General features: G+C 37.1%; 2 protein-coding genes across 2 annotated transcripts; both read left to right on the top strand. All coding sequences in view use genetic code 12, as the record gives it.

The window, feature by feature from the left end:
- Positions 1–22,284: 22,284 nt before the first annotated feature.
- On the top strand, positions 22,285–22,674 carry DASC09_004640 (uncharacterized protein; the record flags this gene model as incomplete). The annotated part of the gene is made up of 1 exon (XM_064994067.1): positions 22,285–22,674. One exon carries the CDS (start codon positions 22,285–22,287, stop codon positions 22,672–22,674), a length of 390 nt encoding a protein of 129 aa, XP_064850139.1.
- Positions 22,675–23,699: 1,025 nt separating this feature from the next.
- On the top strand, positions 23,700–24,397 carry DASC09_004630 (uncharacterized protein; the record flags this gene model as incomplete). The annotated part of the gene is made up of 2 exons (XM_064994066.1): positions 23,700–23,907; positions 24,105–24,397. 2 exons carry the CDS (start codon positions 23,700–23,702, stop codon positions 24,395–24,397), a joined length of 501 nt encoding a protein of 166 aa, XP_064850138.1.
- Positions 24,398–25,677: the final 1,280 nt, after the last annotated feature.

Raw genomic sequence — 25,677 nt, 5'->3', positions numbered from 1 at the left:
AAAAGAGATTATTCCAAAACAATGAAATGTATTAGACTATTTGAAAAATTCAGTGGCAGCAAACTCAATGAAAAGAAATCCCAACTAATCATACCAACTGATAATTATCCATTTTTGACACCATTCCCATTTGAGATTGCTGATGAAAACTTTCAATTGACATATTTGGGGATAACTATTGGACCATCAGTGACATTTTGGCCGGAAACATTGCAGCGTGACCTCTATATCAAGTACAAGTTATCAAACATGACCAGCTTGCTGATTCAATCAAAAATAGAAGCATTCAACACATATATTGCATCCAAGTTCTATTACAAAGAACTACACCAACCTTTGTTACCCAATCAGTTGAATCAAATTGACACATCGATTAAGTTATTGGTCAAGCAAGATACACCTATTTCTTTGGATACACTCAAGACACACAACAACAAAGGCGGTTTCTCAATGATTGATTTAAAGTCTCAACTCCAACACCGAAGAGCCAAAATTTTCCAGGATTTGTTTTTGGATAGTCACACTAAATATAACCAGATATTACGTTTCAAAATTCAATCAAGTATCAACAACATCATTCAAAAAACATCACCAACAAAATCACCAAATGATGACTATATCAAAACTCATTATTGGTGGGTGGTATTACTTGAACTAGCCGATGACATTGAGAATACCAATGATTCAATTTCCTTAGAAGTTATGAATAGCAGCACATTCTCAGATGCTGAACGGACAGCGTACTGGGATTTCAGAAAAGTTCTTGGTATAAAGAAACGTACAATCAGGTTAAAGCCAATGAAGATTGGAATTGAAGATTTAAAAAATTCAATTGAAAAAGGGATTCCTGAAAAATATCAACAACACATTCCAATTAGAATTAAGGATTTTGACCATACTAAAGGAAGTAAAAAACAACGGGAAAAACAAGATGTGAACAAGATGTCAAAAACACTCATGGATATTACTGGGGTGAATCAGAAACAAGTTGATAACTTTTGGCATAACCTCAAAAAATTCAACCAACATTTCCCGGGGAAATATCAAAATATTCACATCTTTCATTTGGGCATTGAAAATCACAATTACGTAAATAATCATTGTGACTATTGCAGCAAAAAATTAACCAGATATGATGAACCCCAATATGCCCCAAAAGAAATCCAATTTGAAATCATGAAGCACCATTTTATTGAATGTCCATTGGCCCAGAAACTTTGGAAAAAAATTGACTTGAATATCCCATTAACCTGGCAAACAATCATTACCCCTGCCACAAACATGAACGAAACCAGAACGATCGATAGATATCTAGGTTTCCAACGAAAATTATCAAGATTGAAATCCAAAAGGCATTTCAATTGTCATATGGCCGTTGATTCAATGATCTTCTTGCTTGAAAGCAATATCTTTTAAGCGGAGAAGAAAAAATAGGTGGGGAAAAACAAGAAAATAAAATCAAAAAAAAAAAACAACAATTAAAAACCTTAAAAACGCATAAAAACATTTTTTCACAATAATAGGGTTTTTCACCATTAATGGTTTTCCCTTAACACTTTAATTTTCAAACTACATTTGGTAGTTTATGAGATATATAGTTATATAATTAATTAATATATTGAATTTTGTCTTTAAAAAAAAAAAATTGTCTTTTGTGAGAAAGTTATAGTATTATACTTATCTATTAGAAAGACCGGCATGAAATGCCCGGCTTGCAAGTTATTTAGAACCTCTAAGACTCGTTAATATACAATTCATTCATTCATTCATTCTTTAAAAAAAAAAAAAATTAGTACAAAAATGACCATGAGTGACGACGTTAACGATAAAGAAAGACATATCGAAGACTTCCGAAGCTCTCTTGAGTGGGATCTACCTTCTGCACCACATAAGGCAACCCAAAATAGCGGAGCGTTCAAGTATTTGGAAGAACATGTTTTCCCTCATCTCAGAAAGCCAGATAAGACTTTTAGCCAATTTGATAAGTTTGCAATCGTTTTAGATGATCGTTTCAAGAAGAAGGAGGAAAAAGACAGTGACTTTAGCGAATTGCAAGCCAAAATTTCCCAATTAGAGACCTTAGTGGTGTCACTTAGCGCCAGATTAGACTCTTTCTTAACCCCTGTCTTTTCCTCTTCTCCAATTGAAAATTTTTCAAGCGGCCCATGTGACAGCGGCATAAACCAACAGAATACTACAGAAATACTTAAATTGAGAAAAGACTGTGCTAATGCCTTCCAAGCCATAAATTTGCAACATGCTTCTACCAAGCTGAAAATCGAAATGTTAGAGACTGACATGATGAACTCTAACAAAACAGCTGCGGATAATGCAAGCATAATGCAGACAATACATGAGAAGATCGCCAACGTTGACGCTAAATGCGCAGCCGAATGCAATGAAATTAAACAGACCATTGACTCGAGTATTTCTATTCCTTTAAGCGATGGTGGATTCACCACTCCAGATATTGCTATTCAGGAATTAGATAACAAGATTGTTAATATTGAAACAGACTTAGGGAAAATGAAAGAGTCTGTTACCAAAGTACAATCAGATTTATCATCAAAAGACATGCGTCCGACAAACCTTGATCATGCAGATTTTAGTGGGACAGAAGATCAAGAGATGAAAAATGAACTCGACCTTGCCTTCATGGTCTCGAAATTGACCCCAATGGTTTTCGAAAACTTGGAACCAAAGTTTGACAGCAGGATATCCAAATCTACGGAGAAGTATGTAAAGGACCAAAATGATAAAATGAAGTTAATGAAGGATGATCTTGAAACAAGAAATGAAGAGGTGATGACTAAAGTCAATGAATTGAACGAATCCATGATGAATAACACCAAGGATATGGATAACAAACATACCACAATGGTTTCCGCAAACTCTGAAATGTCTGCTAAAATGACCTCTCTTGAACTACAAGCTACAAAATTGGCTGAGAAAACCAACCAAGTGGAGATGATCAACTCAGAATTCCAATCCAAGATCAACGAATTTTCAACCAATCTTGAAAAAAATGGCTTGATCATAAAAAACATTAAGACTGAAAATGACTTTAGACACCAAGATACTTTGAACCACGCAATTAGAATTGAGAAACTATCTGATGAAGTTAAAGAATCCATGGTGACAATGAAAGTGAATGAACATAAAAATTCATCAACTATGAATGACACCACCCAAGATATTAAATCAATCAAATCACAGATTACTGATATCAAAAAGGAATCAGACACTTTGGGTTTACGGCTAAAGGACCTTTCAGTCAACGTTTCAAACAACTTGGATGCAATCAAAGCGAATGAAAATGAAACTACATCTGAAACAAAGGTCACAAACCAAGACTTCAAATTAATCACTTCATATATATCTAGGCTTAAAAAAGAATCCAACAGCTTGGAAACGACAGTGAAGAGTCATTCCTAGAAAATTAAGTCCCATGATAAAAATATAGATCAGTTGATAAATATTGGCAATGAAATGATATCAGACAAGACCACAAAAAAATCTTTTCAAAGTTTGAAAGATACAGTTGATAAGAATTTCTTCAACATCAACGTAATCAAGAAAGAAATTAAGGGATTGAGAGATAAATCCAGTACCACAGACACCAAAGTCAACTCTATAGTGGATCAGAATTTAGTTACTCCAAAGGAACTAAAGAAATTGGAAACCAAACTTTTGGGGGCTATAGCCTCAGCTGAGGCAAAGAAGCCATTCACTTTACCGAAGCTTAATAAGAAGATAGCTCCAAAACCCCTCAAAGGTACCACAAGACCTTCGCCAACACAATATGTGGTGGTCCAAAAGAACGGAGAGGCTTTCTCCAACTCAAATATGGCACAACATCTCAACAATATCAAGAGCTTGTGTCCTGATGCCATAAACCTTGGCACCACAATTTCATCGAAAATTAGATTCCAATCAAGTTCGAAAGATTTTTTGAAGAACAGTGAATTTTCCTCTTCATACAAAGTGGTAAATTCGGATCCTTTTATTAGAATCCTATACCATCAGGTCAATCTTTGGGCTGTAAGCCACAACAGACTCTTGACCACTTTCTCAAGACAGGAAATACAACAGATGATAGAACAAGAGAATAATATCAAATGCCAATTCCCTCCATCTATTAGAAATTGGCATAAGGTTAAAGAAAGACAAGGAGGTCAATGCTCCATAATGGTAACAGTCAATAAGGAAGACTGGGAAACACTTCAAAACAATGGAGGTTTGAAGATGAATTTTTGCCAAGTCAACAAGTACCAAATTGTTGCTAACAAAAGCTCTTCACAAAAAGCCTCTAGAAGTACCACATCGAATTACAAAGCAGCACCACCCAAGCCAGGACACCCTGGCAATACAGAAGCCTCCACTCCTGCAGAGTCGTCAGGAGTGCCTGATCAATGATCAGGGAGGCTGATTCTTCTATTTCCATAGACATACCTGCAACGAATTATACCATAGCGTCATACAACCTCAACAAAAAGTATGACGCTCTCGATCATCTAGAATGTTCTAGATGGATGTATGATTATAAATATGGGGCCTCTCCCCATAGTTTGAGTTTATATATTGTTATTTAAATAGTTATTTATTTAAATAGTTAGTTAGTTAAATAGTTAGTTAGTTAAGAAGAATAAGAATAATAGCAAGGACAGTTTGATAGTATTTGTTATTGGTAATGACTACTGTAACTAGGGTTACAAAACTTCAACACCGAGATACCATTTAATTCATTAACAAGTATTTTGTTCCAATTTCTTTTCCATGTGTAAGCAGTTTGCAAAGGTATATCTTCTAATTTTGCAGCCTTGTAAGCTGACACGCCTTCTTCCATGACCAAGTGCCAAAATCTTTGTTTGACAGCTTGATTATAATACCGGTACGAACCTCTATATCTTCGTTCTTTCATTTCAATTTCCATCTCGGCATTTTCTTCTTCTTCGAAAATAGGATCAATTTCCATGATATCCATGATACCTGGTTTTTCAAAATGCTTATAGTCACTGTAACTAAAGCAAGCTTCAACTGGTGCTATTTCAGACTCTAAAGTCATTTCACTTGGTTCAGTATAGAATCTATTACCTAGGCCATCAACATACCCATCAGTTAGTAGCTTGGCTTTCAAGTCCATACTTAGTTTTGGTAGTAAAAGCTTATGCTTTTTTTTTTTGTATGTAATCTAGTGATCATATAGAGCCCGAATTAAGCAATAAAAGTGGGAATTGCTCACTTTATATGGAGAACAGCTTACCATACATTCGTTCCTTTTTTTGAAAACCGTAATTACGTGCTACTATTAATATTATTATAGATATCAGGCTTTGTAGAAAGTAGCACAGAATTATGGAAAAAATGAGTATAATTTAATTAAACTGAGTAGCTTAGAGGCTTATAGAGCCATTCACATGAAAAAAATGAATTAATATGAATTTTATATACTGTTGGTATGAATAATTAAAGTGCAATAGTATGAACTATTTTTCTTAGATGGTCTGAATTAATCCCGCTGCGGTGGTACGAATAATAGAAGAAAACACTATAACAACATATAGTGGATGCTTTTATTATTCAATAAAAAATTGCGAATTCTGTGGATCGAACACAGGACCTTTAGATTACAAGACTGAACCTTCGAAATCTTCAGTCTAACGCTCTCCCAACTGAGCTAAATCCGCCTATCAGGAAGGACTTCCGATACCGGGAGTCGAACCCGGGTTTGCTCGGTGAAAGCGAACCGTGCTAGCCGTTACACTATATCGGAATCTGTATCTTTTGTTATATTACGATGCGACTATACTAGATGTAGTTAGTCACGGGTTAGATTCAAAACATGTCAAGTCCTGATAGTTATAAGAAACAAAGTATTAATTACTCAACTGATCCTACAAATGATCCCCCAAAGTCCTTTACTAGAGATTCATCCCCCTCCGTGGCTGATAATGTCGATATGTCTTCTCAAGGCGACCATCAAGGTCGTGACAACAAGAACGCTGAAATTCATGAAAACAGCGTCGAAAAACCACCGGAAAATGACGAAGATGAATCTTTTGACGATGAAAGTTCCAATTATGGAAGCGATTATTCTTCAAATGATTCAAGGGATGAGGAAAACGCGGTAGAAAACCCAAATCTGCCCGCCGCAACCCAAATTTATTCTTCGATTGCTAATCAAATCGATCCTGCATTATTAGGTAATCAATCACCTAAGCACGCAACGGCCCCTCAACATGGAGAAGTTGAGGATGCGAACTTGGAACAAAAAAACACCAAAAAAAATGAAAAATCCTCCATAAACTCCGAAAAAAACGTAGAAAACTCCACTGAAAACCAATCTGAAAAAAACAAAAAACCCAAAAAACCCAAAACGCCTTTATTAGTTCCACCTCCGCCCGTTCCTTCGCCTCCGTTGTCGCTTCTACTCTTGCCCCAGAAGAAATGGAAAATTCTTCTACGACCACGGTCAACCCCTTTAATGGGAGGAAAGAAATCGACAGGGAAAATGACCCTCTTTTCCGAAAATTCGCTAACGCGTTTTACTGGCCTTTCCTCATCAAGGACCTCAAGTTCTACTACAGGGAAGTGTTGGAGCACTTCATTGAATGCTACAACAATAATGATCATATTTATCAATCTACACTGTATAAAATCCGTCCAGATGATCCAGACAGAATGATGGAATATCATAATACTTTGTTCATTGTTGAGTACTTTAGCCAACAATCTAGAACAAAGATTGACATGGAAATGAAACGTCTTGCAGGTCTTACCACCAATGAAAAATTACAGCTCTTCAGACAAATTTACAAATTGAACCAAGGTAATTTGCATTTCAAAATCCCAAAACCATTGATGCAAGGAAGCTCCGCAGAAATCCAATTGGCTCTCATTAAATTCGCTTTGATGGACCTAGCTAATCAACAACAACAGCTCCTTGAATCTGGGAACATCGAGGAAACTGAACGTCATCAAAGAACAAAATTGGAGTATGATTTAAGACATTCCCAGGAAGTCATTTATATCAACTCTGATGAAAATGAAATTGTCATTCCTGGAAGTTTTTTCCCTGATTTCCCTCTGCCAGACGACAAATTCAAAAAAAGAAAAATATCATTCATCAATCATATCAATGAGTTTTTACAAATAAGCACTGAAACCACAACTTATAAACCCAAAATTGTGATTGACGAATATGTTGAACGTCATTTTATTGAAATCGAAGTCCAAACTAGTAACAGAGATGCTTTAAACGACATATTGGAGTCCCACTTCCAACAACATAAGATCCCATACGATGCCTTTAATTTTGTTGATTTGCAAGCTTGCATAACATCTGACCCCTTCCAAAGAAATAGATTCTATGGTATGATAAACTTGGAAAAAGATACAGAACTACCAATTATCTCATCCAAGATTTTGAAAATCAAACTCTTGACCCATTGTTTCCACTGTACTAGCTGTGGTTCCAGGAAGCATACCAAGTTCTCTTGTCCTGAGCGGAACTGTATCATCTGTAAAAAACCAGGCCACATTGGACCAGAATGCCCAATTAAACGTCATTCTAAGAAAACCAAGATCACCCCACAAAAAGAATCCCTGAATCAAAATGTTGCACATGAAGCAAATAGCTCCTTCAAAGTTGTTACTGGAAAGAAGAGAACCATTTTGAACAGAGACTCAAAACTACAACCAAACAGAAAGGACCGTTCCCAAAGACAAGTTCCAGATAAGCAGGTTGGGCAAAACCCATTCAATGTCTTAGCTGGAGATACTTCGGAATTGGATATTACGGAACCCGGCGTGGAAGCTGAAGGGAACAACACCAACCAGCCATCTCAAAAGACTGAGAAACCCCAAAAATCATCCACAAATACATCCCCATCATTTACCAGTTCCAATCCTACCCAACCAAGACATTCATCCCCAAAACCATTATCCCCAGTCTCATCCCCTTCAACCACAAAATCCAACACCATCTATTCTCAACATGACACCTCCCCAATTCTCGTGCCAACAACTCCAGCCAAGGAACCCTCCTCCACTCCTAACAAGAGTTCTCATAACCTGAGTTCTAAGACCCGGAGGACATCTCAAAATACAACTGTTCACCAGAGCAACCAAGACCTGGAACGGCTGACTAAGGGAAACCTGAAAGCCGACAAACATGATGGAGAACCGGTAAATTTACTGGCTTTCCTCGATGAACACTATTCAAGCAATGACGATGATGACTCAGATTATGAACCAGATGATCACCAGAGTGATCACATTGAAATTGACTCCCTGGATAATCCGAATGATGATGATGATAATGACGATGATGAGCTGATATCAGATATCAGCATAAATGAATCCAATTAATCATGACTACCCATAAGAAATCCTTCAATCTAATATCTCAAAATATTCAGAGATATCATTTCACCTCCCAACATCACCTCTCCAAATACAACAAACAGCACATCCTTTTCTTTCAAGAACTTCCGAAAGACTGTGAGGCTTTGATCCGAAACTTCCATCAACATTCCTTTCATGTAAATAATTCCCCTTACCCCCGAGCGGCTATACTATTGAGAAATATCCCCTCCATGGGCACGGTAATACTAAAAAATTTCATTTCCGATAAACTTGAGTCACATCTAACCGGATACCTTACTGATCTAGTAATATCTTGGAATGATGGCAAAACTCTATTATTATTGATAAACCTATACAACCCAACTGGACAACAAAAAGCCCAATTGACTATTCATTCCCAGTTGCACCAGCTACTCGGTGAGTTGTTGGGCCATTTGGCTATCAAATACCCAAACTCACACATCGAAATAGTGGTTGGAGGAGATTTCAACAATATCTTAGAAATTCCAAAATCAAAAAAAAATAAAAAAATTCTGAAACATCTAAAAAAACTAAACGATTTCATTGAATGCTTCAATCTCAAAGACGCTTTCTACCTCCTGCTGTCCAAAGGTCTCCCTTCCACTAACCGAGCCTCAAACGGTAAAAATCGTCGCTTAGATCGATTTTATATTTCTGAGGGTTTGTTGGAGAATACTGCTCTTAGCCAGACAAATACCCTTGGTACTATTTCCACACATGACGAAATTAGCATCAAATTTGCCCTCTCCTTTAATTTAGTGCAACTAGGACCAAAGCGTTTCAAATTGCACAACCAACTAATACCATTTATTGCTAACTCCAAGAAGTTATCACAATTGCCATCCATATCCCATTTGATTGCAGAGATCCGACTGTTAGCACCACTAACAAAAACGGCATTGAACTCTCTCCAACGCAGTGACCCATCTATTTTACCTGACCCTTATGAAAGATTGAACTCTGTTTTTAAACAGAACCCAAACACAAATCCAATTGATGCTTTTGTCATTGCTGGAGATAGGAAACTCACCGATATTCAAGATTTATTGGCCCATGCCACGTCCTATTACAAGGACATTTTTTCGGCTAAAGACTACCATGATCCGAATGCCATTCGCCAATACCTCCTAACGACGATCTCTTCCAGGAAACTAATGGCCCACGAAGCTATACAGTTAGATAACCCAATTATCGAACTGGAGATCAAGGACGCAATATGGCAGGCAAACTCAAAGAGTGAGCCTGGTCCTGATGGAATCCCTTATACATTCTATAAGGAAGCCTGGGAAAACATTAAGCATATCCTCCTCCAAGAATTCAACACTATCCTTTCCGCTGGGTCAATCCCTATTGACTATAGTCTGGTTTTGATTACATTAATCCTCAAACCCAGGAAAAATAAAGAGTTTTTACCCAATTATAGGCCAATCTCATTAATTAACACTAATATGCGCATCCTCGCTATAGTGTTAAACAACCGATTACTCAAATTCATCCCTCAGCTTGTGGGTTCCGAACAAACTGGTTTCGTCCCAGGACGTACGTCCTTCGAGCAAATTGCTGCTTTCAAAGAAGTCTTCCACTCAATGAGACCAGACTCCAACCTTTTTCAATTGCTGCGCACCTCCAAAATCCTTGTGGCTGACTTTCAAAAGGCTTTTGATAGTATCTCGCATGCATACCTAGACCACCTCTTCCAAATTCTAAACCTTGGTACAAATTTTCGCCGATTACTAATAAACATCTTGAAATCAGCAACTGCTTCCATAATGATCAACAACTTTCATGGTCCGCTATTTAAGTTAGCCTCGGGCACCTTACAGGGCAATCCAATAAGCCCCAGTATCTTTCTCTTGGCCATACAACCTTTATTAGAAAATATTCAAACAAAAAATCATGGCATAAAATTAGAAGTCCGGAATGAATTGACCATTTCCATGCAACCACTGGGTAAAGACTTTGCCATCCAGAATCCCATGAACCCCGATATCCTGATAAAGGTCACAGCATTTGCTGATGATGTCACCATATTTGTAAAAGATGACACTGAATTATTCACCACCCTCCAATACATCAAGGACTTTGAAAAATATTCAGGCAGTACCCTTAGCACCGATAAATCCAAGCTATACCATACAGCCGAATATCATCGCACCTTTGGACCCTTGACAAAACTACCCTATGAACAGGTCCCTGTCTTTACCTCCACTCCCTCAATAGTGTACTTGGGTATTCCACTAAACACACCACTACATCAAGATCAGGTATTGAAAAACATCAAATACAAATATTATCTCACACAAATGCACCATCTCAGCTTAGCGGAAAAGGTATTGGGGTACAATACTTACATTATCCCTAAACTCTTATATCGTGCAATGCATCAGCCCCTTTCTAACTCTACCACCACTAAGATTGAGGAATCATTTCAACACCTTTGTCGCAGGATTGGCAGCCTATCCCTTTCCACCCTCAAAACTTCCACCCAGATGGGAGGATATGGAATGCTCGATCTCAAAAACCACTTCCTATATCGGTACGCACACGTCATATACCAACTACTAACATCCCTGGAAAAATATTTATATCACCAAATCTTGAGATATAAAATCCAATACGCCATTAACACCCAAATCCAAGTGGAATCTCTACTTGATCAATACCAAAAATCTCAACTCCATCCAGAATCTCACTTTCAAAGAATTGGAAGTATGATTGACAGAAACTCCATCCAAACACATATATGGTACTTTCCGTTACTTGGCTACCAACTCTCATATCCTGGCAGCTCCACCAAGAAAATTACCCTTTCTGACATTGTCAAAAGCAACATTTTCTCACTAGAAGAGAAAAAATACCTCAAATCATGGTCGATTTTATTTGATCTAGAGAACCAGGGAAAAACAAGGTATCACAGATGCAGAAGATTGAAGATTGAAGATTGAAGATATCCAGGACAATTTAGCAAAACCAGTACCAGAGAAATACAAGGCCCACCATCAAAAAATGTTCACTTTTGATTTTAAGAACGGCAGCAAACAGGAACAACTCAAACGAGACGTCTCCAAAGCATCAACAACATTGACCAAAATCACATACCCCCTGGAGCCACAACAAAGAAAATTTTGGAAACAGATTAACCAGATCAAAAGGTGGGTACCGGGTTCAATGGAGAACCTCCACCTCATGATGTTGGGGCTCACATTGTTCAAATCAACAAATTCCCGTTGCCATGTTTGTAATTTTCCTCCAGAAAATTGGAACACCAACCCCAGGGATCCTGACCATATCAAGGAAGCCTACATCACCCATTACTACATAAATTGCACAGTATCAAGAAACTTATGGAAAATATTAAAAATGGGAATATCTCAAACATGGGATAACATCATATTGCATCAACATCAGAAACAAACTATGATAAAATTGGATCGCTTCGCTTATTACATTGAAAAATATAATAGGGTACGAAGGTCAAATAATGCAGATTGGACTAATCAATCAATGAAAACATTATTATATCTTATTACAGCGGTCTACTAAAAAATTAAAATAACCATAAAACAAAATAAAAATAAAAATAAAAATAATATTAAAAATAAAAATAAAAATAGTCAATATCTTAAAGGGGGTTTTTAGTGAGTAAAAATCTCACACTGTTGAATATTAATTTAAAAAAATTGAAATTCTTCGTCTTTTGAAGATTTTCCTCCTCAAAACCAAGAACAAGTTTATATAATTATATACTTATGAGATTTAATATAAATCGAAATTATTGGAAAAAAAAAAAAAAAAAGGATTGATTTAGTATTACTCTCTGAAGAACCAGAGATCATATATATTGAAAACTTTTCATAATCGACGACTATAATTATATACTAATGGTTATGAGCACGTGTATCATTGCCTATAACCAATAGCTCAAACCATACTACAACAATTCCCCCCGTCAAGATCTTCTATTCAAACTTTGAAAGGAACGACCCAACAACGGTTTTCTACAGATAGGAATACTAGAAGAACCATAGAAGTCCTTAATGGACTCATAGAGGTTCTTCTGTAAACCCAGTGGAACACTATCCACAAAAACATCAACCGGGATCGTAAAGCAATGACCAGGACGAGCCATCCGAAAGGTAACATCAAAAGACCTAGTGTCAGGATCATATCCTAAAATACCATTAACCTCAGAAGCTCTAGCTTTAAATTCATTAACAGTCCGGGGAAGATCAATAAAAGCAGCTTCAGGCACCGAATAAGGACGTAAAAACCTCGCATTAATCACCCTTGATTTAAGGTTTAATATCGGTAAATCAATTTCAAAACTATTCTTGTTAATAACCTTGACTACTTTAAAAGGACCAAAATACACATCAGTCACTTTTTTGTATCGAGTACTATTCGTGTACGCTTCGCGATGCACAAGCACGTACTGACCAACTGTATAATCATCAAAGCTTGCTCCTGCATTGGCACTTATATTCATCCGGTGCTGATACAGGGATAATTGTTCTGAAACGGCCCAATGAATTGCCCTCAATCTCTTCCCCCACTCACTAATCAGGTGATGAGCAATATCAACAACTTGAGGTTCAGACAATTGAAGCAACGGTTGGCGACCAAAAACCGCTTGGAAAGGCGAAATACCGGTAGCCGAATGAATAGATGAATTGATAGCAGTCTGAGCCACAGCCAAATAACTCAACCAATCACCTTTATTTTCAGAAACAAAAGTACGAAGGAGCTGTACTACCTTCTTGTTAGCGGCTTCTGCCACACCATTTCCACGAGGGTTGTTAGCAGCCGTGAGATGATACTTAAATCCCATAATCTTCGAAATATCCTTGGCAATGCTATTAGCCCAACGAATATCACGATCAGAACGAATAAAACACGGAATACCATAATACACAAATACATTATGGAACAACACCTTAGCAACACCCATTGTATCAATCTGTTTGTTGCATCCAATAAAAATAGAAAATTTCGAAAAATCATCAACAACGGTAAGGATAGCATCACATCCTCCACATTCCGGCAATCCAGTAATCATATCAATCAGAATTCTTTGGAAAGTGAATCCTGGAGGATCAACAGCCATAATAGGATGGGAATGGTGTTGGCGTATTTTTGTTCTCAAACAAGTATCACATCCACCAACTACTGCAGTGACAATCTTCATAAGGTTTCGCATATAAAACTTAGAAGATAGCCCGAGGTATAATTGAGTTATCCCGGCATGCATTCTGCCATGCTCATACTCAATTAACCTACGGGCCCGCAGCGCCCCAACAACCCGGCGCCACGGAGATTGATTGGTACGTCCAAACAATTTACCATCAATCAATTTAAAATTCTTCAAAATACCCTGACTCACATCGAGTCTATCACCATTAACATCTTCTTCATCAATTCTCGTTTCTGCGACATCGCTGGCATTATCACTTGCTTTATTATCCTTGTCCTCAATTAACCTTAAACTGTTACTAATCTCCGCGAAATACTCATCCGATTCAATCGAAGCCTTGATTTCTGCTTCAGTTAAATTAACTGCAGGGATTACCGATTCCAAAGCCCCCACATAACGAGAGAGGTAATCAGCTAACTCATTTGTTGTACCCTTGACATATTCTAACACAATATCAAACTCAGCGAGTTTAGTAATCCATCTTTTAACCCTGTCATTTTCAGCTTCCTTATTTCCTTTAAGCAACACAGACAAGGATTGGTGATCAGTCTTTACCACAATTCTATGACCAAATATCAAATGGGCCGTCTTGTCTAATAAGTAGACAACGGCTAAAAGTTCTTTATCTCTAATTGGATAATTCTTTTCGTGGATTGAAAGGCTCCGCAGGTAATAACCGACAATTTGCAGCTCATCGGACCCAGGGATTAACTGTTTCAATACCCCCCCCCCCCCAATTGCAATTCCTGAAGCATCAGACTCAATTACAAATACAGTAGCGGGATCAGTCGAAAGTGGAACACTTAGTACCTTGGTTTCCAACAAGGCTTGCTTCAAAGAAGCGAACCTTTTGAAAACTGTCTCCATATCCCATTCGAGATTTTTGGAGACAAATTGGTAAAGTTCAACCACTAAGTCCGAATAGCTGGCAACGAAATGACGGAAATAATTCGTGAATCCAAGAGTTTTCTGCAACTCCTTGGCATTCACAGGGGTCTTCAATTTCCGAATTACTTCCCTAGTATCATCAGGGATTTCAACTCCATCCGGACCAATTTCCCAACCAAGAAAGCGAACCTTAGAGCTCATAAAACTGCATTTCAGCCTTTTCAAAAACAACTTGTTCTCCCGACACACATCAAAAAACTGCTTGAGCAAACCCAAATGCTCTTCCCTGTTTGGCGACGCCAAGAGAACATCATCAACATAATTACGGGCAGTTGAAAGGTGTGATATTTTCTTGGCTAAGTATGATTGTAGGTGTGAAGGGGCTGATGTGAGTCCGAAGGGTAATCTCAAGTACTCGTACTTGAGCCCTTCAAACTCAAAAGCCGTGAATCTACTAGAATTCTCATCGAGGGTAAGTTGATGAAAGCCTTCCGTTAAATCCACGGTTGAGAACACCTTATTGGCCAGAAAGATCTGGATCAATTCATCGTAACTGGGAAGGTTCTGATTAAACCTTTTCAATAAAAGGTTGATTTGACGAAAATCAATAACCAAACGAATCTCCCCAGTCTTCTTCTTGACAACTAGAAAAGGTGAAGAATAAGGCGAGTTAGAGGGTTGAATAAGTTTAGAATCAACCATACGCCTAATATGATTTCTAACCTCATGCAAAAGAGCAATCTTAACCTTCGGAATATACGGGGTCGTTGGAACTTCTTCCGACATCGGTTCAAGCCTGATATTATCTGCCCCCCGAGACTCAACAACTTGATTAATCCCAAGCTTCTCCGCAAAAATATCCGCATAATCAAACAACAATTTCTCTAATCTAGGATCGTCTATCTCAACAGGATCCAGGCTAAGAGCAGCCATAGCACTAATACTTTCAATGGATTTCTCATCCAAATCGTCCACCCCCACATCTCCCACAGTAAGATTAGCAAAATCAATAAGATGGGCATATTCTCTAATGAATGGAAGCCCCACAATAACAGTAGGTGAAACAATCGGGTGCACATAACAACGGATCTTCACAACAGTATGGTTAAATGTAACAGGGATAATCACATACCTGTCTACCGCATCATACTGATTAGTTGCAGTCTTGATTGTTCTTGGGCTAATCCTAGTAAGATCGGCACTATCATAACCGAGCTTAGGCAAAATCGACGGATTCACAAAACTGTAACTCGCCCCAGAGTCAATAAGAGCTTTGGTAACAAACCCAGCAGGTCCCATAGTAACAGGAACCTTGAAAGCAACAACATCCTCATATGGAACTGCATGGTCCTCCTCTTGGACGCAATCCATAAGGTGAGCCAAACGAGCACCAGACCCACCACCACCACGGCGAGGGCAGTCCATGCTCTGATGTCCGTGTCCTTTACACTGGAAACAATTTCCAAGAATAAGCAACAGCCTCACCTCCTCCTGGGTGAGATTAAATTTCTTGCAGAGGGCGGCAATCTTACCACTAGACTTGCGAGGGTATGAGTTTCCCCGAGAACTTGGTACTGATTGCAAAGCATCCAATTCCATTGGCATCGGACCACCTCTATCCATAGGCGAAAACGTAGACGGCATAGGGATAGTCAGAGTATGGATGGTTCTTTCAGTAAGATCATTAATACTAAGTGCATGAGAAATCACATCATCTAATTTCTCATAAATGCGTCCTGCATCTGCAATGTGCTTCTGCAAACGCGGGTCCAAGGAATCGATAAAACGATTAATTTTTGAACGTTCTGACCAATCTGGAATGTACACAACATTCGCTTGAAACTCAGCAACGTGGGACAGAAGCGCTTTTCCTTTTTGCGCAATTGTCCACAATGTTCTTTCCAAAATGTCAACCATATCAACTCTAGAAAAGTGCGCAAGCACTTGAGCCTTAAAGGCTCTATAAGAGATATCTGACGGCAAGGAGTCAGAAAAAGAAGAAAAACTTCTAAAAGTATCTTGAGCCACGTTTCTCACAATAAAACTCATCTTATACTTGTCATTCCAATTAAGTGGCATCTGGTGTTCTGCATACTGGAAGAAGTCATGCAATGCCATGGGAGTGCGGGCAAGCATCCCTGTACTAAACGGCTTTCCGTTAAACTTGACCTCCATAGGGTCTAACACGCGACCGGCCTTCTCTTTACCGTGAAGCATTTCAACGAGCTCCATGAGCAACAGACGATTAGAATCGTCCAACGGTCCACCCGGCATACTCATCTCGTTTTCTTCGCCTGAATAATTATCTTCTTCGTCTGAGCTAGGGCTTAAACCAAATACAGTCATACACTAGGATAACCAAGCTATGCTATTAAACGACAACAGAAGTTTATAATCAGTGGAGTCTGTAAAACTAAAAACCTAGTGGTGCTACCAATTGTTATATTACGATGCGACTATACTAGATGTAGTTAGTCACGGGTTAGGATTGATTTAGTATTACTCTCTGAAGAACCAGAGATCATATATATTGAAAACTTTTCATAATCGACGACTATAATTATATACTAATGGTTATGAGCTTATGGTTATGAGCACGTGTATCATTGCCTACAACCAATAGCTCAAACCATACTACAACATCTTTGTTATGTTATATTATGGGATCATGGTCAGGTTGTGTCCTGGTTACCATCGGTATGGTACCATACGGAACCCATGATCGGCATTACCTCATCGAGGTATTACCTTATCAAGGTATCACCTAATGTTCCACCCCTTATCTTTTAGTCCTTTATTCCGGGAAGGGGTCCAACACCCCATTATTAGTTTTAATCATTTTATTTATATAAGGATTCAACATTCCTTTAGTTTAGACCTTCATTTAGTTGAGGAAGGACAAGTCTCTTTGGATATAAAATACTGCCTGTAATCTCCACTAGATTCTGGAATAAAAAAGTGAAAAAGCTATAATGAGTATTAATAATACCAAAAGAATTCCAAAGCCTTCCAACTACTCCACTGATCCAAAAAATGATCCTCCTTCTCAAGAAACCCTGGTTTCTTCTGATATTATCGTTGACTTAGATCATGCAAATCCCAACGCAACCGATCAAAACAATGTAAACAAACACGGAAATAAACCACATTCAGACGAAGAAATCACTGAGGAAGATGACAATACTTTTTTAAGTACTGCTGAAACCTTTGCAACCCCATCTAATACCATAAATGAGGCCTCTAATGCTGATTCTGATGTTGATATTGCCCACCGCCCAGCCCCGGAAATTAATGTTTCTCCAGTTGATTGCGATCGCAATCTTGACAGTGCAGGTGACACTAGCGTCGACATGCATATGTCAAATCAAGCCACCATTGAATCTCAAGGAGATTCACAACCTTCTGTTTCTATTGATTTTGTTACTGAAAACCAAAAAAAAATTGAAAACAACAAAACCCAGAAAAACTCTGAAAACCAAAAAACCCCAAAAAAAACTAACCCAGCCCCAGTTGCTGCTTTCAGCAGATCCTACGCCCAAATCGCCTCGGGCTCTAAAGGCGCATCCCAACAGGGGACCCTGATTATGAACACCACCTCCACTTTTCAAAATGTTTTAGCCAAATTCGAAAGAGTTTTTAAATGGGCTAAATATCTCAAATCAATCAAGTTCGAACACCAAGATGTCCTTGAATATGCTATTAAGGAAAAGGGCATGAGGGGATCACTTTTCGGATTTGACACACAAAAAGTGGAAAATGTTGAAGAGAAATATCAAGAATTTGTTAAAATCTACACCATTGAAAAGTTTTTCAAATTTTATACAAATTCCCATTTAATTAATGAATTCTCAAGATTGAAACAATCTAATATTGCAGAGGAGGATTACATTAAATTTATTATGAGCCATCAAGATAAACAAAAAATCATGATGTCATTTATTATCCCACCTGAGGTCTACCGGAAGTATGAGCTTGAAGATCATTTGAGTTCAATAAAGGATGCCTTCCAAAAATTAATCGATGTTAAATTAACCAACATTGAAACTGATTTGAATGATAATGATGATATCAACTTCATCAAGAAAGCTTTAATTGAAGCTCAAAACTACTTGTTTATTTCAAATGAAACTATTTGTCTCAAATCCTCACTTATCCCAATATTGAAAGGTCAATTACAAACTAAGAATGAAAAGTTACGTAATGCATTTATTGATTTTGTCTGTTGAGTTGGCAATCCAAAGTTATGTGGTTAGTCATTGTTCATGGAACATTCTAGAACTCATTGAGATTAATATAAATTTGGGCCATGCCCCCCCCCCTCCCCCATAGTCTGAGTTTGTCCTTTATATACTTTAGATAGAAAACAAGTATAACAAGGGAATAAATATTATTGAATATTATTGTTATAATATCTTTTGTGACTAGAGTTACAAAATTACAACACTATCTATTTAGAACCATCATCATGCCAAATAACAACAGAGCAATATCCCCCACAATTTTTTTTCTTTTTTTTTTTTTTTCTTGCTCAATGTTGACCGTATCGGCATCTAAAAATGGCCGGAGTCCCGGTCATTTTTGTTCTACTTTCAAACTGGATTATTCTATAATATATATATACCCCCTCAATTTTTTTTTTTTTCCTTTATCTCTTCTCTTGCTCTTGTTTATGAATTATTCCTTGGAAAGTGGTCATAACATCCTTCTTCTTCTTCATTTCCCGTAATCTTTGATCGCACCGGTTATTCACGTACAGTTAGTTGGCTTGCATGAAACCTCATCACACCGCCTGGAATGGAGGAGGGGGTCCCCAACATGAATATACAATATATTACCATTGCCTGTAATGGTTTAGTTGGGTAACATAGTAGTTAAAGTATATTAAAGAAGAATAAAAACTAAAAGGAATAGATGAAGTAAGCTTTTTATAGGTGAGAAAAGAAAGTAAGACTTACCTAAAAGAGAACTCAAAGGGAAATAAAAAGGTAGTCGGAGATAAGGAAGTTGTCCGAGATAAGGAATGGAGTTAAATAAAGAAGAAAGAAGAAAAGATAAGAACAATAAAAAGAAAGAAAGAGAAAGAAAGAGAAAGAAAAGTAAGAAAGTGTCTAGATCATTACAATTGCCCAATTAACAAGCGTTTCAATCAATCAATATAAAAATAATAATAAACCGTTGGTAATACTTACTGGGCAGAAGTCTGGTGTAGATATGGGTTAGGAGAGAGAGAAAGACAGACAAATGGCCACTTCCCAAACCGTTGCCATGCAGTAACATGAACCTGTCATGTCTTGTCTCTCTCGACGTCATATTTTGTTGTAGTTTTGTAACTCTAGTTACAAAAGACATTGACAACAATAATATTCAATAATATTTATTCCCTTGTTATACTTGTTTTACTTGCTAACTATCTAAATTATATAAAGGACAAACTCAGACTATGGGGGGCATGGCCCATATTTATATTAATCTCAATGGGTTCTAGAAGGCTCCATGAACAATGACTAACCACATACTTTGGATTGCCAACTCAACATATTTATAAAACTCCATTAATTTTCCCAGGGGTGGAGAGATTGTTTTTCTTTTTTTTTCTTTAATGAAATAAACCAAACAACCAACGTAATGTTAATTTATCTTAATCCCGAGAAATAATTTGAGCCAGTTATGCTTATGTATATATATATATATATTACATATACACCTACACCGATAAAAATAAGGAAAAAATATTGGCAGAACACATGGGTTCTGAAAAGAAACAAACTATTCTTGAGCTGGAACGCTCTGAAGATGTTTTACGACCTCGGTGAGGATCGAACTCACGATCTTGCGATTAACAGTCGCACGCCTTAACCAGCTTGGCCACGAAGTCTGATGCTTGCTTTCAAAATAGTAGTTTATGTGAACGGCTCTAATTCGTGTGGAAAATTTAAAAATTCAAAAACAACCCATGAGTGACGACGTTAACGATAAAGAAAGACATATCAAAGACTTCTGAGGCTCTCTTGAGCGGGATCTACCTTCTGCACCACATAAGGCAACCCAAAATAGCGGAGCGTTCAAGTATTTGGAAGAACATGTTTTCCCTCATCTCAGAAAGCCAGATAAGACTTTTAGCCAATTTGATAAGTTTGCAATCGTTTTAGATGATCGTTTCAAGAAGAAGGAGGAAAAAGACAGTGACTTTAGCGAATTGCAAGCCAAAATTTCCCAATTAGAGACCTTAGTGGTGTCACTTAGCGCCAGATTAGACTCTTTCTTAACCCCTGTCTTTTCCTCTTCTCCAATTGAAAATTTTTCAAGCGGCCCATGTGACAGCGGCATAAACCAACAGAATACTACAGAAATACTTAAATTGAGAAAAGACTGTGCTAATGCCTTCCAAGCCATAAATTTGCAACATGCTTCTACCAAGCTGAAAATCGAAATGTTAGAGACTGACATGATGAACTCTAACAAAACAGCTGCGGATAATGCAAGCATAATGCAGACAATACATGAGAAGATCGCCAACGTTGACGCTAAATGCGCAGCCGAATGCAATGAAATTAAACAGACCATTGACTCGAGTATTTCTATTCCTTTAAGCGATGGTGGATTCACCACTCCAGATATTGCTATTCAGGAATTAGATAACAAGATTGTTAATATTGAAACAGACTTAGGGAAAATGAAAGAGTCTGTTACCAAAGTACAATCAGATTTATCATCAAAAGACATGCGTCCGACAAACCTTGATCATGCAGATTTTAGTGGGACAGAAGATCAAGAGATGAAAAATGAACTCGACCTTGCCTTCATGGTCTCGAAATTGACCCCGATGGTTTTCGAAAACTTGGAACCAAAGTTTGACAGCAGGATATCCAAATCTACGGAGAAGTATGTAAAGGACCAAAATGATAAAATGAAGTTAATGAAGGATGATCTTGAAACAAGAAATGAAGAGGTGATGACTAAAGTCAATGAATTGAACGAATCCATGATGAATAACACCAAGGATATGGATAACAAACATGCCACAATAGTTTCCGCAAACTCTCAAATGTCTGCTAAAATGACCTCTCTTGAACTACAAGCTACAAAATTGGCTGAGAGAACCAACCAAGTGGAGATTATTGTTGTAGTTTTGTAACTCTAGTTACAAAAGACATTGATAACAATAATATTCAATAATATTTATTCCCTTGTTATACTTGTTAACTATCTAAATTATATAAAGGACAAACTCAAACTATGGGGGGCATGGCCCATATTTATATTAATCTCTGTTGAGTTTACAATCCAAAGTCATATATTGGGTTTTGTACAGATGGCTCAACGGTTAACACGGGTATCAATGTGTTGAATAGATCCCGGGTTCGAGTCTCGGATAAGACGGTTTATTTACCATGGCTGAGCAATATATAATCTGCAAGTGATTATGACTCAGCCTAATAATTAGTCATTGTGCATATGATTAATCATCTAGAATGTTCTAGATGGATGTATGATTACAAATCATATATATTGGTCTTATTATAAATATGGGGCCTCTCCCCATAGTTTGTGTTTATATTTTGTTATTTAAATAGTTAGTTAGTTAAGAAGAATAAGAATAATAACAAGGATAGTTTGACAGTATTTGTTATTGGTAATGACTACTGTAACTAGGGTTACAAAACTACAACAATCTCAATGAGTTCAGGTTTTTAAGAACAAATTCGAATGCTACTGAAGATACTGAAACGGTTGATGAGGATAATTCACAAAAAGATAAGATCCATAATTCAAGCGTGTTGAACAGAAGATGGGTTATATTCAATAAGGAATCTAAAATGTTTGAGTGCAATTTTAATCCTTGTACTGCGGCTTGGAAAGACGATCACTTAGCTCGGTTAGTCCTAAGCCATCTTAGGGCCACACATGGTATTAGAAGTATAAAATCTACCAATGCCAACCAAAGAATAAAGAGTAAGACAATTGATGATTATACCGGCAAGACTGTGCCCAAAGAGTTTATTCATTTGTTAAACTGGACACGCGAAACCCGAAAAGTCCTTTTATACTTTTGTTTAAACAATGTGCCTTACACTGATATATATGATCCCTTGTTCAAACATTTCAAAGAAAATAGAGCCAATAACGTTCCTGCTTTGAAACAACGAATTGAAGTTCTTGATCGCGCAATAGTTGAGCGGCTAAAAGCAATATTTAAAACAAAGTAAGCGATCTCCATAGAAACTGCCGGCCTAAATCTAGGCATATTGGCTGTATTGAATAAAGGCGACGTCTTCGATACCGAGGATCTTAAACACCCAAAAGAAAGGCTCGAAAAACTATACATAATTTTTGATCTCGTTTTGCTCGTGAATGAGTCCACAAAAGATATCAAAAATGGAATTGAAAAGGTCTTGGAGAAATTTGAAATACAAGATAAAATCGTTTCATTTACAGCCGATAATTTGGTAACTAATGAAGCAACCATAAGGAAGCTAGGGGCTGCCTCAATACCGTGTATTCTTCATAGTATCAATCTTTTTGCAAATCACATATTGATCAATGTTGTGCAGGTTGATAGAAAGCAGAAGGCAAGGAATAAATTTTTAATTGATGAGGATTATATAGGGGAAGAAATCGAGCTTTATTCACATTTGAGAGCGATTAGTGGAAAAATAAACTATACTGGAAGTTATAGGACAATAATAAGACTGATAGTGAACTCTATTCCTCCATTACCTATTTTAACTATATGGTCCTCCAGCTTTCGATGCTTTCAATGGTTTCTGAGAAATATTCAGAAATTGAAGGAATCAGATAATCCGGAAATAAACCAACTTTTTTCTGGTGTTAGCGACCTGAGTATAGAAGTGCTCAAGGAAGACGTCGCTTTGCTAGGCCGCGGGTACAGGTTCGTAACACTTCTTCAGTCTCTGGAATACGATAATTTAAAAGGATTGTTGGTATGTTTGGCCTCCTTTTAACATTTATACTTTACGATTTGCTCCTATTTTCTTAATGGTTCGCAAGGCCTAGATCATTATCACAATAAGGAAATAAATAGAAAATATGCAAAAGCGTTTAAAGAAATAGCGGAAGATTTCGTGCTGGTTTTCAAGGGGTACCCTCATACATAAGCAATAAAAATCTAGAAGAGTTGCTACCAAAGTGTTCTAAGGGCATAATTTCATCATTCGTTTCTCCAACGCCTGTGTTCTTGAAATATTTGGTAAAATATCTCAATAAGCCAGCAATGCAATTATATATTATTCTGGAAAAAAGGTTTGACTGGTGGTTGCCTGTGATAGACCAATGTCCCGAAATGACGATAGACGAAGATAAGCTTGAAGCATACGTTAGAAAATTGCGTGCATTACATGAAAAAGAGAAATCCCTTGAGAGTGAATCTACTGAACACGATGTTGGTCTTGAGAAACTTATTGATCATTATTTTTTGCAAAGTACGTCTATAATGAATGTAGCACTAGAAAATGAGATATATAGGTTACGTTTTATGCTTGATGTCCATAACACCCGCTCTTGCTACGAATTCTCTTTCAGCCTTTTGAAAACGTTGGGGATTTTTCTATCGAATCCATTAATGTATCTAACTCCAAAATTGAATCAAGTTTTTCACAGATTCGAGATATTATTGGAGTGCGGAGACTGTGCTTGAGTCTTAAGAGCGTGATGAGGCATTTGAGGATCAAATCGTACTTAACTGCCACACAAGGCGATATACTTTTCAAGCTAAGTGCCAAACATGAAGCTGGCCAGAGAAATATACCAGCAGCTAAATTAAGAAGATCATTTTCCAATAATAGCAGTTTGCATTTGGATTTGAATGCTCCTGAAGGGCAAAAAGACGAAGATATTGACGAACCTGAAGAGTTTTATGATTCGGATCTATATTTGGTTGGGATCGAGGATCCTGAATTCGATTTTAACTGATATTTTTAAGTGTTGCTCATACTTTCATTGCTACTATAAAATATCTTTGCTTTTTTATTTAATAAATTTAGAATTTTGACCCAAAAACTCTGTTCTGTGGATACTATGTACATGTAGAGATGTCTATTCACCACTAAACCCACAAAACTGAAGAAAATTTGAGGATCTAGCACCAAATATTGATGATTCAAAACATTATTATTCAACAACTCTATAGAATCCAGGCTCTACACGTGACTTATACTTTTACACTATAATGACAAACACTTTAGCTAATAAAGTTAAACTATAATGACAAACACTTTAGCTAATAAAGTTAAATATAAGGACAAACAGCACGACACCTAGCAACCTTAAAGCAATATTGGCTGTAAATATAATCTTGATAGCAACGACTATAATATTTATGAATAGAGATCTAATGATCTGGTTCCTAGTATAAGACCTACAGACCCATTTACAGTGTTTTCATTTTTTATTCGTACCAACCACCGGAAATGTTCATACCAGTGGCAAAAAATAATTCATACCGACCCCCGGTATTTTTCGTACCACCGCAGCGGGATTTATTCAGACCATCTAAGAAAAATAGTTCATACTATTGCACTTTAATTATTCATACCAAAAGTGTATAAAATTCATATTAATTCCTTTTTTTTCATGTGAATGGCTCTATAAGCCTCTAAGCTACTCAGTTTAATTAAATTATACTCATTTTTTCCATAATTCTGTGCTACTTTCTACAAAGCCTGATATCTATAATAATATCAATAATATCACGTGATTACGGTTTTCAAGAAATGGGAACGAATGTATGGTAGGAGCTGTTCTCCATTTAAGATGATGAATTCCCACTTTTGACATTCAATTCGGTCTTTATATGATCACCAGATTACTTACAAAAAAAGCATAAGATTTTACCATCAAAACTAAGTATGGACTTGAAAGCCAAGCTACTAACTGATGGGTATGTTGATGGCCTAGGTAATAGATTCTATGCTGAACCCAGTGAAATGACTTTAGAGTCTGAAATAGCACCAGTTGAAGCTTGCTTTAGTTACAGTGACTATAAGCATTTTGAAAAACCAGGTATCATGGATATCATGGAAATTGATCCTATTTTCGAAGAAGAAGAAAATGCCGAGATGGAAATTGAAATGAAAGAACGAAGATATAGAGGTTCGTACCAGTATTATAATCAAGCTGTCAAACAAAGATTTTGGCACTTGGTCATGGAAGAAGGTGTATCAGCTTACAAGGCTGCAAAATTAGAAGATATA

The sequence above is a fragment of the Saccharomycopsis crataegensis genome (genome assembly GCF_037102585.1).
Source record: "Saccharomycopsis crataegensis DNA, jcf7180000000072, whole genome shotgun sequence".
Classification (NCBI taxonomy): Eukaryota; Fungi; Ascomycota; class Saccharomycetes; order Ascoideales; family Saccharomycopsidaceae; genus Saccharomycopsis; species Saccharomycopsis crataegensis.
The sequence above is the reverse complement of the archived record's forward strand: the minus strand, read 5'-3'. Positions and strand labels throughout refer to the sequence as shown.